The 16,103-nt window shown below is 38.2% G+C and overlaps 1 protein-coding gene across 3 annotated transcripts; it reads left to right on the forward strand.

The window, feature by feature from the left end:
• The first annotated feature begins 306 nt into the window (after nucleotides 1–306).
• ndufaf5 (NADH:ubiquinone oxidoreductase complex assembly factor 5) lies at nucleotides 307–12,386 on the forward strand. 3 transcript variants are annotated; one of them, XM_041250874.1, is made up of 11 exons: nucleotides 307–731; nucleotides 1,336–1,376; nucleotides 1,540–1,603; nucleotides 2,231–2,278; nucleotides 2,641–2,744; nucleotides 3,105–3,144; nucleotides 3,596–3,793; nucleotides 7,009–7,069; nucleotides 7,157–7,240; nucleotides 8,588–8,670; nucleotides 11,970–12,386. In XM_041250874.1, exons 1-11 carry the CDS (start codon nucleotides 375–377, stop codon nucleotides 12,066–12,068), a joined length of 1,179 nt encoding a protein of 392 aa, XP_041106808.1. In that variant the 5' UTR covers nucleotides 307–374; the 3' UTR covers nucleotides 12,069–12,386. The 3 variants fall into 3 exon arrangements, with proteins under 3 accessions (XP_041106808.1, XP_041106809.1, XP_041106810.1); XM_041250875.1 differs by lacking the exon at nucleotides 11,970–12,386 and adding an exon at nucleotides 9,214–9,485; XM_041250876.1 differs by lacking the exons at nucleotides 8,588–8,670; nucleotides 11,970–12,386 and adding an exon at nucleotides 8,045–8,175.
• The last annotated feature ends 3,717 nt before the right edge of the window (nucleotides 12,387–16,103 follow it).

Consider the following 16,103-nt stretch of genomic DNA (forward strand, 5'->3'; position numbering starts at 1 on the left):
GGCAAATAAGACAAGAAATCCTTCTGCTCAATTCAATGTGAAAGGTTGTATTGAAGTCATTTAAAAAAATATCTGACAAATATAGATCATGATTTATTTATTTTTTACACATGGGACTTGCAGTATAACAAAGTAATTGCAAGAAATCCTTAAATTAGAAACTTGTTTTCAAGACAAAGTATGTGTTTGCTTGAACAAATACACTTTCAAATAGCTCTACTTCCCTCTCCAGTCACAGTCTGATCCAGTTCCAGATTTTTGCTTCACCTATAATTTTGACACTGTCAGAGAAGAGAAGAGGTCAAAGGCAATCAGACAGTGACTGCCGCCTGCTTCTGCAATGCACAGTGCAGTAAAATTTTACTCTTAACGATATGGATAAAGTCTTATCTGTGCCCCGTGCCCTTTCTGGAATAAACATTTCACCTTGTGTCGGTTGGAAAACATTTACAAGTACGAGAGTGCTCTGTTCCTCTCGTTTTTTATTCAAAACCAGAGTAACCGAGCTCCAGAGAAGCAAAGGTACATTTAACTGGTCATGTCTCTACCAGAGAGATAAGTGCTCTGTGATATCGCCGGTTGTATTCTGGCATAGAACAAGCTTTGTGAGAACTGTGTCGACCAGGACTGAAAATGCAATGAACGTGTTTGACAGGAACATGAAAAGAAAACAGAAGAATTGGGCAGCGGCATTGGAGGACGCAGAGCAATACGATTACCTAAGAAGAGAGGTAATGTAAATATGAAAAATGTACCGCATCATCTTTGTATCATTTGCATTTACGTGTACTACATACAGTATGTAACTATCATCTCACGAGCAGCTTCAGAACTGACGCTTTCACTTGGTCATACTCAAAGACAATAAGCTTTATAACTGCAAATAAGCTCGCATGAAATGGTTTGGTGTTTTTTTTTTTTTTTTTTTTTTTTTCCCTTAAAAATATTATGTAAATGCTTGTTGTATTGGCAACACCAAGGGACACTACATACAATGATAGTATGAACTTCCCCACATTGCCTTACAGTGCCTCAAGACTTCCCTGCAGACCTGAAATTTAAGGTTTAAAAGTTTCTGACTTCTTTGGTAACAGAGCCACCACATGACCGCCAGAATTTTGGCCACCTGAGCTTGAATGACCCAGATACCACAATCTTCTGAGAGTCACCAGTGGATTTTGATTGTGTGGCATGATCACCAGTTATCTTCTAGGACATTTGCCATTCCGGCATGAGTGCTTAGTTCAGACCATTTACACCTTTAATTTACAAGATGTAGTCCGGGATACAAATGCTCGGCCAAGTCTTTCATAGATTATTTTTTTTATTTTCTAGGTCGGCAGCAGAATTGCAGACCGCGTCTTTGATGTTGCTAGGTAAGCGAGCACAGCAAATTGCTGAAGTTGTTTAGACGTAAAAATAACTTCAATATGAACATGTGGTTTTAATGAAATGTCCAATGAGTATTTTCTTGGAAGTTTGGATGGGATGCCAGGTTGGAACTGTTCTGTGTCATTCAAAATCAGTTTGGCTTTTCAGGACCTTCCCTCTTGCTTTGGATGTTGGCTGTGGAAGAAGCCACATAGCACATCATTTGAACAAGGTATTTATTTTTTTAAACACAACAATATTTTGTAATGGGTTTTGTGTGTTTTTAGAGGGATCTGCTACCAAAACTCATAATGCATGTCTCCAAGCAATTTGTTTAGGTGGAAACAGATTTATCCTGTCCAGTTTTGAAGGAGACAAGACCAATGACTCTGGTAGTACATGTGTTGTCTCAATGCTCAACATGTCTGAGGCTGTGATGACATGTCTGGATGGGTATGTTGATCAGTGAACTACTGTGAGAGATGAGCAGGTTGCACATGTACCCAATTAACATGTGCCTAAATAATTTCACACAACTCTCCAAGAGCTTAGTCCACTCTAGTGGATCACACATCATGCTGCCACACACATTTTCATTCTCTAATGTTGTGGCCAGTCAGTGTATAATGGAACCCAAATTTAAACTGCTTTAAACTCCCCTGTAAAGTATACTGTACAATACAGACTGCATTCCATAGGACCTATAGCTCTGGATAGACAATGGGTTATTCCATACAGTTGTCTACTCATAGATAAGTACAGTTGACCAACATAATACATTGATGTTGGTTACATGAGACAAATACTGTTTCTTATATAATACTGTGACACATTCTTAACAATAATTTTCCTTTTTTAGGAAACAGTTGAAAAACTATTTTTGATAGATGACACTGAAAAAGCTTTGGTGGGTAACCCTTTTTCTTAATAGCTTATTTATTTAAATTGACCAACATAAGAAAAGCTTTCAAGCAGCAAATAATTCAACTAATAGGTTTTTGCTACCAAATATTGTAAAGTTGTTTGCAAGCTTAAGTTAAGTTAATTGGTGTATATGTTTAATAAAACAAAGGGGCTTGGTGTAAGTATCAATAAATATAGAATGTGTTCATTAACATTAAACTCCTTAATGATGTAGTTTAGGGTTATGCTCAAAATAATATTTGTATGAAAAGTAGACATTTTTATAATTGACAGAAGTCAGGGTGATGTGTATATCCACACCGTAGTGTGCTCAGTTATGTTAATCGCCTGATGTTACTGTTACAGAAACAAACACCGGAGACTGAAATTCCCATCCACAGAGTCCTAGCAGATGAAGAATTCCTCCCTTTCAAAGAAAACTTGTTTGATCTGGTTGTCAGCAGCTTGAGGTTATTTTTTATTTTTTACATTTATTTATGCTGCAAAAAGTTCTAAAACCGGCCACTGTCGTACAAAATTAAGTTAGGATATTTTTAGTTTGGTTATTTATTTATTTAAAATATGTTTTACTGATTTGTACATTTTTTTCCTGCCCAGTTTGCAATGCTCAGTTTGAATGTTGCCTTAAAGATCAATGGGTATTGTCGTGCCAATCGCCTCTTTTTTACTCACTGACCATAAGCAACCCATGCATTGTTTTTATATATAGCTCGCTTGCTAATCAGATATCTGGAATACAGTTTTGAATGTGAAATATACTGTAATTATAAATGTAGTACTTCAGTATTCTATCTTTTTTTCTCATTCAGCTTGCATTGGATAAACGATCTCCCAGGGGCATTAAGGCAGGTAAGAATATATTTAAATCCAATGATGTCAACCTGGGCTGTATTTACTCAAAAAAACCACACATACATTCGATTATTTCTGTCATAAATAGAACAGTGTTGTGCTACATGCCTGTCTGTTTGATAATAGATACTGTAACTGCTGTCAATGAAAAAGCAAGACAACTGCAGGAATGTAGGAGTTACTTTGTTTGCAGATTCTTTCTCCAGCATACTTCACAGTGTTTCAAACAGAGCCTGTTGGCTTTGAAGAATGCTTTAACGCCATTACATAATGTACTGTTTGGCATATACAGGAGAGGTATTTAGTGTTAAGAACTATATAAAAAAAATAAAATCAATACAAAAAACATTTTACATTAAAAATGACAAAATGTAAAACAAACAAAAAACATTTAGTAACGTAATTGGATATTGATAAAGAGATTTGTTAATATGTTCCTGTCACACAGATACATCGTGTTCTGAAGCCAGATGGAGTATTTATTGGTGCCATGGTAGGAGGAGAGACGCTGTATGAGCTGCGTTGTTCACTGCAGCTTGCAGAACTGGAGAGGGAGGGCGGTTTTGCACCACACGTGTCTCCCTTCACTGCTGTCACAGACCTCGGAAATCTGCTGGGCCGAGCTCAGTTTAACATGCTGACTGTGGTAAGTTCTATTACACTGAAAGGTTAGAATACACATTGTGTTGCATGTTCTGTAACTCATTAGGCGCTATTAAAAGCAATGTTTTTAGGATAGGTGAAAACAAAGGAGTGCCTAATTTTAGGTACCAAGATTGTACCCAGCTGTGACTTTACAAAAGTGAATGCACATTGGATCATTAGTTTTACTCCTCCTGTGAGAAAGTTAAAGACAGAGGTTTGTTCTAGTTTTCAATGACCTTGACCTGGAGGTCAAATGTTTCCCAGAATCCTTGGTTAATGTTGGTGACAATGACTTCTGTGCCTTAATTATGGGAAAGCAAAACTTTACTGTTGTAGTTGGTTGGCTGTCTTTTAATGCGCAGCAGTGGTATTCAAAAACACAAACCTCATCTTTTGTCAAGAGCGCGGAATCAGAAACACAACAAGCAAATGGAAGTTGTACCACACAAAACTCCAGCCATTGCTGCAGTGCTGTTTAAAAAATAAATACAAATTTTAATAACAGTTTGTGGAAAAGTTGTCTAAACTAGTGAAAGCTGGTACAAGTGAAGGGTGTCTACTGACAGCATTTCCTGCAGTACCTGTTTTCCTTGTAGGTCACCCATGCAGGAGCTGACAAGTTTAGATGTATTTTTCTAGTTGAATTCCAGTAAATGAATTATTATTTTGTGATATATTCCACACACGTATGAACAGCCTTATTCCAGCCCTAATTCATATGAACTTTTTGTTGCATGCTAAATCTTTAACTCAAAGGTAAATTAATATTCCTTTTTTTATCAGATGTTAAATATTTATGAACATGATTCTTAGAAAATGTTACTGAGTACTGGTCACAGTGTGCCTGAAATGTGAGCTTGCTTTCAAAATTTTGACAAAGATGAGTCAATTGAAGCACATGGAGATCACTGAGGTACAGTATATTTACTTGCGGTATAGGCGCCTAACCCATGGGGCAGAAGGGGATGTGCCTGGGTTTGTCTTTAAAAGTTTTTAAATAAAATATAAACAGAAAAGTACTCAGAGGATGGGCCACATTTATAAACAATCACAATAAATTCTCCCTACACGAACATAGTGGTTTGACCCAAAGTCTGCAACTTGACTAACGTTAGCTAGCAAATAACCGTTGTTAAGTGAATGTGAATCAGCAGGCGGTCAGGATAGCCGACAACTAAATATTAATACTTAGACATACTGTAGGTATATATTTTACATTTTGTATTACTCCCAAAAATATCTTAAGAAAGAGAGTATCAGACTTCTGTTAAGAATTAAATAAGAAGTTAGCAGGTTAATCTTGCCACGGGGCCATGAACAATTTCAAGTTCAAGTCTCACCAAAGTTTTTTTTGTTTTTGTTTTAATTAGATTGACCAGCAGTAAATATATAAAATAGTTGCATTTAAAATCACTTAAGCCTGATTTTTTTTTTGTGAACTACAATTATTTTTTCATTAAAAACTTGTAACTAACATACCATTACGACTAACCACGTATAATCCTGTAAGACATACCAGCGATCATAAAGAGCAACTATTGGCTCTGCCTCAGTGATGCCTGTGTTGCTTTTAATAGTAAAACTCAAGAACTGACAAATAAGAGACACGTTTATTTTTATCATCAACTGCCTTTGTGCTGTGGGTTAGACTGACTGGGCATTCAAGTACTTTAGAACAGACGTCTTTGTGACAGTTTGTGTCCCGTTATGAATCCCCATTACCCAGACCAAGCTCTTAATATTATGGGCAGGATTCTTACAGCTATTTTACTCCAAATCGTCATTACAAATGCAATTGTAAAACAAAAAAGAAACAACAAAATAAGTATAATGACACACCCTAAACCGCAAAATGAAATAGTTGGAAACTTTATTGGGTGTTTTTATTCTGTGCTGAAAAAAGTGTGTTAATGACAATTTGGAGTAAAAAGCTTTGAGAATTTTGTGTTTCATGGTTTTTTGTTTTCACTCTGAAATATAATGCCTAGGTGAATGTCTATGACGTTCCTTAATTGCGTAGCAAGATCTGTGTTGTAGCTGTGAGACTTTGTTGACAGTCCAGTTTGTTTAAGTCGGCCAGGGTGTCCATGGCTCACCGCACGCCAGAGACCCAAGTGGTCAGGCCGGCCGCCTGCGGGCTTGCCTGTAAGCTACCCAGAACTGCGTTGTCCACCGATGCTATACCTTTAAGTGGCTGCTCGGTGAGTCTGCAGTGCGTAAAGATGCGGGCGGTTGACGGCACACGCGTTGGAGGACAACGTCTTCACCCCTTGCAAGTCAGCGCAGGGGTGGTAGCGGTGAATTGGGAAGAAAATAATAAAAATAATAGTAATTGACGACGACTAAATAATTTTTTTTTTAAAAAGTATGAGCATGGTTGATCTGCACTGCCTGTGATAATGTCATGAATCAACTGTTTCATTATCATTATTATATAATTATTATTATTATACCTTTTTGTTTCAACCTATCAGCACCAAGGGTTGCCTTGCGATAGACAGCATTTATTTTCCGAAAGTCTTGTAACAGTTGGTTTCGCTGTGATAAATGAGCTCATCAATGTCTGATGACAAAACATGAAAAACATTTACAGTAGCATCCAGCACTACATTTTAAAGCCAATGAATGAATATTTTAACTGTTAACATATGTCAATTTATTATTGTTTGTCTTTGTTTAGCAAGTCCCTTTAATAAGCTGCATGTTGGGATTATAGGTACTGTACAACATTATGCAGATATGCCACTGGAACTGGCTCTGCCATTTGGTGCTCCTTGTGTTTGTACTCACATAAATGTTCAGTTAGTAAATATTCTACATTATATGCTGAAACACCTGCCCAATTTTATCAGTTTACTGTTACATAAAAAATAACTTGAAAAAGCTTGAACAGTAAAAATGTGATTTTCCAGAGCTTCTTAGCAAAGGTGTTAGGCAACAGATAAACAACAAATCATTGATATTTGACGCACAAGGACCAAAATGTAGAAATCTAAGGTGTTGCATAATAATTCCAGTTGAGTTAGTTCAGTTTGATCTAGAGCTGATCAATCATTTGTCAAAAACTATCTTGATATGTGTTAGTTATTGAAACAAAATGGACGGTAAAAAGTAGGAAAATGTTATTATTGGTGTTTTCCTTGTTGAGGGTAATGTACTCCTGTGTGTGTCTATGTATATAGAATGTATGTGGTATAATTGTGTATTTTCTCTTAGGATATAGATGAAATCCAAGTTCATTATCCAGGAATGTTTGAAGTAATGCAAGATTTGCAAGGTAAACCAGTTTCATTAGTGTTTTCATTTTTTTTTAAATCTTAAATGTTATAGCAGTTTCTTAACTGTTTGACACATTTCGATTTAGGAATGGGTGAAAGCAACTGCGCGTGGAACAGGAAGTCCATACTGCACAGGGATACAATGCTGGCTGCTGCAGCAATATACAGAGGTGAGAACTGCTCTGTAACTTTGTTTTACTAGGGAAACTGAAAATGTGACTTGGTCATCTAAACTCTTTCTCCTGGTTAAATCAGACAATATTAAAATGGTAATATCTAGGCCTCCAAAGTATACTTGTTAAATTGTTTCTAAAACTACATTTGTTGTGCAACATTTGTATACTGACATATTAATTTAAGTACACTATTTTCTTAACCTTATTTTATATAAATAAATAACGCAGTTTGTGCAAGTTATATACATTATATATGTTACACTCATAGTCAGGATCCAGTCAGTGACCGACAAAAATAACCATTTCGTGATTTGAGCATTTACAAATTATCAGAGAACGAAATGAAAGGTTATTTTTGTCTCACCCTCTGCTGGTGGAGGTGGCGGAGGCAGAGGTAGCTCCTGCTGCTCTGCTCCTGGCGATGAAGGTGGTGGAGGCAGAGTCAGCTCTTGCTGCTCTGCTCCTGGCGGTGGAGGGGGGCGCAGACAGAAGCAGCTCCTGCTGCTCTGCTCCTGCCGGTGAAGGGGCTAGAGGCAGAGGCAGCTCCTGCTGCTCTGCTCCTGCCGGTGAAGGGGGTAGAGGCAGAGGCAGCTCCTGCTGCTCTCCTCCTGGTGGTGGAAGCGGTGGAGGCGGGAGGTGCAGCTTTCCCTCACTTGCAGGGGAAGAAACCAGCAGGCATTCTTCCTCTGCTGGTGGAGATGGGGAGGCATTCTTCCTCTGCTGGTGGAGATGGGGACAGCAGGCATTCTTCCTCTGTTGGTGACTTGGGTCCTATGGCCGCAATTTTCCCCTTCTCAGGCTGTGGACGCACCAGCTCCTCCCTCTAGGGCTGTGGAAACTCCGACTCCTCCCTCATGGGCTGTGGACACACCGACTTCCCCCTCTTGGGCTTAGGACGTTCAGGCTCCTTCCACTCAGGCGTAGGACGTTCAGGCTCCTCCCACTCTATTACAAGGGTGGGTGGACACTTATCCAACCAAGCTATTTCAGTTTTTATTTGTAATTAATTTTCTACAAATTTCTAGAATATTTTTTATACTTGGAAGTTGTGGGGTAGAATGTGTAGATAAATGAAAAAAAAAATATATATCTATTGTAATGCATTTTAATTCCAGGCTATAAGGCAATTTTTTTTTTTTTAAAGAGGATCTAACTATATATATATATATATATATATATATATATATATATATATATAATATAAATAACTTTATATTTTTCAGTATACAAATGTTGCACAACAAATGTAGTTAAAATGGTAAAGAAAATAAGTTTAAATAATATGTTTTAAGGCAAAAAAATATGTTAGTATTATTTTATTATAACATTCCACTTTTCTAGAAATGTATGGCAGTGAAGATGGTTCAGTACCAGCTACATTTCAGATTCTGTATATGATTGGATGGAAACCTGACAACTCACAGGTAATCTGAACTACATTCAAATCGAATTCATCTCATTCTGTCACATATACAAAATGCAAAGTTCTTCCCAGCCACTGCTTTGGGTTAATGTTTAAACACTATTAATTTAGGGCAAGCAAGTTGGTGACAATTTACCATTTTCATTAGATTTCTTTAATTATTCCTTCAAAATGGTTAAATGTAGCTATCAGATGACTTTTTAATCGAACCTGCTGGACTACAAAGGTCTTGCAAAAGTTGTAATTTATTTGAATACAGTAGAGAGTCAATTATCTGATCTTTGATCAACCCTACTGCCTAATCAACCAAACGCACCTGTAGTGACATGATGAATTAAATGTGGTGTATTTAGTGATTGCAATCCCGGGAATCCCGTGTGGTAAATGCAGCTGCTCATAGGCGGCGTGTGAGTCTTTCGTTTGGGGAGGCTAGTATTCTACTCTTTTTCCCCTGCATTTATTGAACCCAACGATGTACAGTAAGACACACATATATATATATTTAAGACATGGATTTATTAATTTTTTTATTATTCTGTTACAGGCGAATCTGAACACTAAGTTTCATTCATTATGTTGAGTTTGAAAAATAGTCTGACTGACGGACCCAAATAAAAGCATGTAAACCGGATTCATTCCCCTGCGTCTTTTTGAGAACTTGTATAATTTATAGCACAAAACAGACCTCAAAACCACTCAGGTGCTACATATATATTTCACTTTTTTTCCCCCAACATAAGGTTGCCAAATAAAAGAAGTTTAACATAGCACTAGCTTGTACTTTAAAACATGTTCTACCCATTTAAGCAAATTAGAAAACCAAGGGCGTTCCTGTTGTTTTTGATGACAAAAAACCATGTTTTGTGTCACACTACGTAATAGACTAACTTTTTTTAAGTACCTAAACATTTTTCCATCACTTCACACCAATTTAAATCAATTATTAACACTGACTATTAAGCTTCTAAACTTTACTGTAAAACACATTTGTGTGTCATACTTTAGTAATCAATCAAAATTACATTCAATGTATTTCATAAGGTATATTTGCTAAAAAACATAACTGCGCTCTTACTGTAAACTTTTGAATACGTTATGAATAATTATATATATAGATATATAATAGATAGATATATATAATATAGATATATATATATATATATATATATATAGGTATATTACCCCCATCAGGTCAGCCAGTAAGCAGGCAGATGCGGTTTTCTGCTTTCCTTGTAGACACTTTTTCAGAAGTTAAAAAGACCCCGCTTTCACTGAAAAAATAATTGAATGATTGGAAAAATCTAAAGAAAAAACTTCAGAAGCATTCATAATCTGGCACCACAAACAGCGGTCTGAAAGGTGGCATTTGTTCAAACAGTCGAAGGAAATATTCTGACTGTAGCGTCACATGCAATTATCAAATTCTTACAAAACGGCGGTGCGTTAAAGCAGACAGTAAATATGTTATGAAAATATTTTTGCCACAAGTTCTGTAAAATCAGATTTGGATCAATCTGTTTGTATAGATAACAGCAATTCGAATAAATGTAGAAATTGTGAAGAGGATGTTCCAGGGAAGGGAATGAGAGAGGAATGTCAGTTTTCGTCGGCTACCTCTTATAGCAGTATGGGGGGCTCAGATTGGCGGGAAGAATTGACATTAAACCAGCAAAGCATTGTCTCCTCTAGTGACATTGAAATGCACCTAAATCCTGTATCTGACTACCATGTTGATTTTGATATCCCAGCTGCCCTAGCAGTCTAGCGGTTGCGCAGTAAGAAAATGAGAAATATGTTTGTTAGACCTGCTTTCTGCACATGTCGGAAAAAACAAATATTTTTTGTTTGTCACCTTCTTGTGAAGGTTTGGGCAATATATTTTGGGGAGGCTTAGCCTCCCCAAGCCTCTTATACGTGCCACCTATGCAACTCCCGAATCCCGATTTCGGGATTGTATTAAGGAAACTGATTCTGTTTTTACTCATGACTGTCCCTTGTTTTTTTTTTTTTTTTTTTTATATGTGCTCCTCTGCTGCACTTAGTAACTAGGCAACCAACCACTTCCAGAAATTGGCTTTAATGATAACCACTGTCAGCAGCTACTCGGCGCAACATGGCAGAGAAATGAAAAAAAAAACAACTACTTTTATTGACTGTGACAAAGGAGACACAAAGGAGATATTCAGTATATACCATTAGTTCTACAATTGACTGGAATGTGTTTGTTATTTGTTTTATGTAAACTGCATAGAAGGAAGCATCGTTTTCCGTTTTTATTTTTTTTATCATTTGCCTGTATTTGAACAAATGCGGTTTCTTAATTAAACGTAATTTAAAAAATATGTATTCAAGTTTATTTGTTATAACTTATCCTATTTAACAGTCCTCTTTCTGTGTGATGGTGACTAACAGAAAAAAAATACTAATAATAATTCAGGTGTTAATAAGGTAAGGGAATAGTTTTAAACAACGTTATTTTCGTAAATGCCAAAAGTCTTGCCAGAATCTAATTTGTCCGCAAGCGCATCTTTATTTTATTTTTTCATAAACGTATTAGTGTGCGGGGCTTTAAATTGTTGCAGTTAAGCAAATGAAAACAGTCACCTCGTTCTTGATTTTTCTTCTGTTTCGTCAGTAAAGGCTGGAGATCATGTCTATGTTATTGAGCAGCTAAGAACTTTTATTTATTTCAATTGCACATTATTATAATGCCTTAACAGCAAGCATCAAAGTATAGAAACATTTAACTGGATTTCCGAAGCTTAACAATGCCTAAAGTTCTGTAATGTGTCAAAGTTGTACTGAATAGTATTCTTTGATTTTTGAAGTTTGGTATATGGTACATTTAATTACAGTATTTCTTTACCTTAACTGTAGGTGTTAGAAAGTTTTACTGAATTGCATTAATTTAATGATTTGTAAAGCTTTGTAATTTTGTATGCTTAATGTGATAGACTAGGTTACTCATATATATCATTTAGGTACTTGTGTACTAAGTACTTGTGTGTTAATTTTATTCTGTACATTATTAAAGGTACAGTAATTGTTATTAATACCTGTTCGATTATCTGTACAAATCGATTATGCAAACTAGTATCGGCCCCAGTTAGTTTGGATAATTGACTCTCTGCTGTAGCTACAATACTGGGATTGTTACTATGTCTGAAGCAAGTGCTAAGTTTCTTCACTTGCTAATCACTTTTTGTCTTTGTACTTTGTTTATTAGAATATGGAATGTGTGTTTCACTACCATGCATTTATATTATATGATTAATGTTGTTCTCATATTTCCTCCATCAGGCCAAACCAGCAAAAAGAGGATCAGCTGATGTATCATTTGGTGACCTTGGAAAAATTAATGAGCTTTCAACAACAAATAAACCAAGAAACTCTGTTTAGAGTTTTCTCTGTTAGAAAGTACTTACACTGTTTGTCCATATTTTATTCTGTGTGTTCAACAGGACATCTGCAATTACAGAACAATGTATAATTATTCAAGCGAGGTGAACCGAACAGCCATGAAAGAAGGATGCTGGGAAATGAAGTCTCAATTTTTTACATTAATGCGCAACCACCATTGTGAAGGGGAAGGACACTGGGAACTAGTATTGTATCAGTGTGAACGTGTGGTTGGTTGTGCACAGGTGTAGAGATGAGGCAGTGATTATAAACAACAGTCCAACAACAGTTCAATGGTCAAAACAAAGCTTTATTAATCAGTTTTAAATAATACGACTGACTATACACAACAATGTGTACAGCCAGTCAAAACCACAGGGTTCAATCCTGAAATAATAATACAATAACACACCTACACGATCACCAGTCCATCAGTGAGTGCTCTGGGTGCAAATGGTTTTCTGAACAGTGAACAGTGAGTAACAGTGCAGTGTAGTCCGGGTTTGATGCTGGCTGAATATCGACAGCTCCCAGATATTTAGCCATCTACAAAGACAAACAGACAGTTAGAAAAACAAACAAAACACTCACTCTGCTTATTAATTATTTCTGTTCTGTGACAGAGAGCGAATGAAACCTAATGAACAATCAAACAACGGCTTTGATTTTTAATGAAAAAAAAAAAGTTTTTTGGTTCTGGATATATTTTGTTTCCTGCCAACAATATATGAGTGAATGAAACTAAAACTGGAACCTTGTCCACTTTTATTTCCCTTTAAAAGTCTTTAAAAATGTATGCATTACAAGTGCTTGTGTTTTTTATTTGTATTTATTTATTTATTTAGAAAAAGCACTCTGCAATATACCTATGAAGTGATGTTTCCCACTCGTAGTAGTACCTGTGACACAGATTATAGTTTCATGTAAACAACTATACCAAACAACTTGAACAATTAAGATTTTCACAAGCTTCATGTGACTTTGGGGTTTTAATGGTGTAATGGAAAACACAAGTTTGGTCTTCTGCAATGCTTAATGTTTTGTAACATGTTGCGTGTTCTCCCGATAGTGTCACAGTTTTCTTGTAAACCTTCACAAACATCTCATGACACCCCTAGACCACTGGTTTACTCATTTGGTAGTTCAACAAAATGTAAAAACACAAAAAGTCCAATATTGCTATGAATACCAGTTTGCAAGCTATGCTTGCATGTACTGTTACACTTCCTGAGTCATTTAACCTGGAGAGTGAAATTGTCCCCACCTCTGCCATAAACCAACCAGCTGCTTGCTCTGTTACTGACTTGCTTTAACTCAAGGGAAATAACAGGAGTGAATTACTTTTATTTATTAGAATGACTTCATTTCCTTTTATTGAATTTTTTACTGTTTCCGTCTGGCCTTGGGTAAATTTCAAACATAACTTTTGGTTGAACTGCAATTTAAAAGTTTGATCAGCATTTTAAGAATGCTTGTGTAGGCATTCTTAAAGTGCTGATACCTGCTCTTCATCATTTGTAGTGAAACTTTTTTTAAATCACCTGTTTGGTTAGGAGTGGGATGTCTGGCTTTATAAGGTTGTCTAGTGTCAGCAATATTTTGTTGAAAAATAAAGTTTTGTGAATAGGGCCCTGTGAAAAAGTGGTTTGCAGTTTGCAGGTGTCGGGGTGATGCACATGCTCCAAACAATGACAGACACAAAGTTCACAGTTCAAACAGTCTTTTATTTGTCTCGGTCTTCTTGAGATTTATCGTCAGCGTATAAACCACAGGGTTCAGTCCCGAAATAATAGTAACACACAGACACACAACACAGATACAGAAACTTCTCCTGATAGTGAGTGCTGTTGGTGCAGGTGTGGTGTGAGACAGCAAGTATATTGTACAGGTGCAGTGCAGTCTGGGTTTGGTTCTGGCTCATTACAACAGCTCCCGGGTTCGTGTTAGCTGTGTAAACAAACGCAGACAGTTAGCAACAAACAAACAAAACACTTAACGCTCGCGATATGTATAGTAATGGTCAGTTACCTTTCTCGGTTCTTGCGATAACCATAACATCCCCAGATAGTCCCTTAGTCACGCCCCCTGCGATAGCTAGTTCAATCATGTCTCCTCCAATGCATGACTGACACATCGCGTACCGCATTAGGGTAATGACTTAAACATGACTTAAACAAGAATAAACATGTTCTTTTGTTGTTTAATTAAAACAGAGTCCAATATGTTAGTTATTCATAATAATATGCAATAAAATATAAAAATGGTGTACCTATCCTGGAATTCTGATAATCTCGGAAGAGTTTAACAATAGTTTACAAATGGCCAGTAAAACAGGAAGGTGTGCATTTGAACTTGTTGCTCCAGCCATATCATACATCTTTAAAGGGTTAAACATATTTTTTTAATTGCACAAGTACATCTAAATTCTAATAGAACTTGAGCAATAACAACAGATGATGAAGACCAAGGCCAAGTTTAGTCCCTGGAATTTTCAGGTGTTGGTGCCCTGTGACGGGGAACTCCCCGTCTATATGAATGTGTTTGGAACTGGCAGGGAAGGAGTTAAATTTCTCCCTGCCAGAAAAACATGTGGGAATGTGGCTGGAGCTCTAATTTAATAATTATTGATTAATTGGGCTCCAGCCACAGGGGATAAAAGCCAGGGGAGAGGCCTTGGCTGAGGTGTGTGTTTTTCTGTTTGGAGTGTGTTCCTTTGTTTGGGAGTTTGGTTTTGTGTTGCAGAGTTTTGTGTTTAGAATTAAACGAGTATCTTTTAAAGACCTGGAACCTGACCGTTTACTTGTAAGTTCATTTTTGAATATTTCTGTTTGAACCTCGTTCTGTTGGCCCTTGTGCCTATTTATTTGATTATTTTTTGTTTAATAAAGAATTTTATTTTTGCCTTTAATCTGTCTCTGAGCCTCAATCCATTCGCCAGCCTGTCACACTTGATGTGAGAAGTGGGATGAGTCTGGACTGGCAAGGACTCAGGTCTCTCCTGGAGGATCTGGAGAGACACCGGGATGGGTTGGAGCGTCGAAGTGAGGAACGAGACGCCCAGAGGGAGGCCAAACGAGCGGCATCTATGCAGACGATGGCGGATAGGATGCTTTCCATCTGCCAGACAGTACAGTCCATGGTCCTGGCCCAGGCCCAACAAGCCACCAAAGCTTCAACCCCGATGGAGGCAGGAGTTGCCCCGCCCAAGATCAGACTACAAAGGATGACGTCGGAGGATGACCCAGAGGCTTTCCTGACTGTGTTCGAACGGGTCGTCGAAGCTTCATCCTGGCCGGCTGATCACTGGGCGCTACACCTGGGTCCCTGCCTCACTGGGGAAGCCCAGGCTGCCCACTAGGCCATGGATAATGAGGAGGCCCGGGACTACCAAAAGTCAAGACAGCCACTCTTCGACGCCTGAATTTAACACCAAGTTAAGTTCCGGGCATATGTGCGTCCCTCTGGTGCCCAGCCACGGAAAGTGGCACAACAGCTGTGGGATCACCTCACTCGATGGCTCCACCCGGAATCGAGAACCCCGTAGCAGATGATGGAGGCAGTGGCCATCGACCAGTTCCTCACGGTACTGGGACCGGGAACTCAGGACTGGGTGGCATGTCATGCTCCCGAATCCCTGGAGCAGGCCATTGAACTGGCTGAGGCCTGCGAAGATGCTGCGGAACGACGGGAACTTCGGAACCTGTCTCCGCCCACCCGGACCCGAACCCAGATGACATCGCGCACGACAGAAATGAGGCTTCCGGCTTCCACCGGCTTCCGGCGCTTTGCCTCCAAAGTGGAGAGCAAAGTTAGCCCCCAGCTGGGCTACAACAAAACCGGGAAGCCCCACTCAAGGTGGACCCGGAAACAAGCAGCCGTCTCCTGCAACGTCCACCACCCCGGTCTGCCTTCAATGCCACGAACCGGGCCACTTGGCCCGGGTGTGTCCTGCTGCCATGGAGTGCGATGTGGCCTCCCGATACCTAACACCGGCGGAGGGTAAGTACCGGGGAAGAGGTCGGGAGGAACCTTGTC

The sequence above is a fragment of the Polyodon spathula genome, chromosome 5 (genome assembly GCF_017654505.1).
Source record: "Polyodon spathula isolate WHYD16114869_AA chromosome 5, ASM1765450v1, whole genome shotgun sequence".
Taxonomy (NCBI): Eukaryota; Metazoa; Chordata; class Actinopteri; order Acipenseriformes; family Polyodontidae; genus Polyodon; species Polyodon spathula.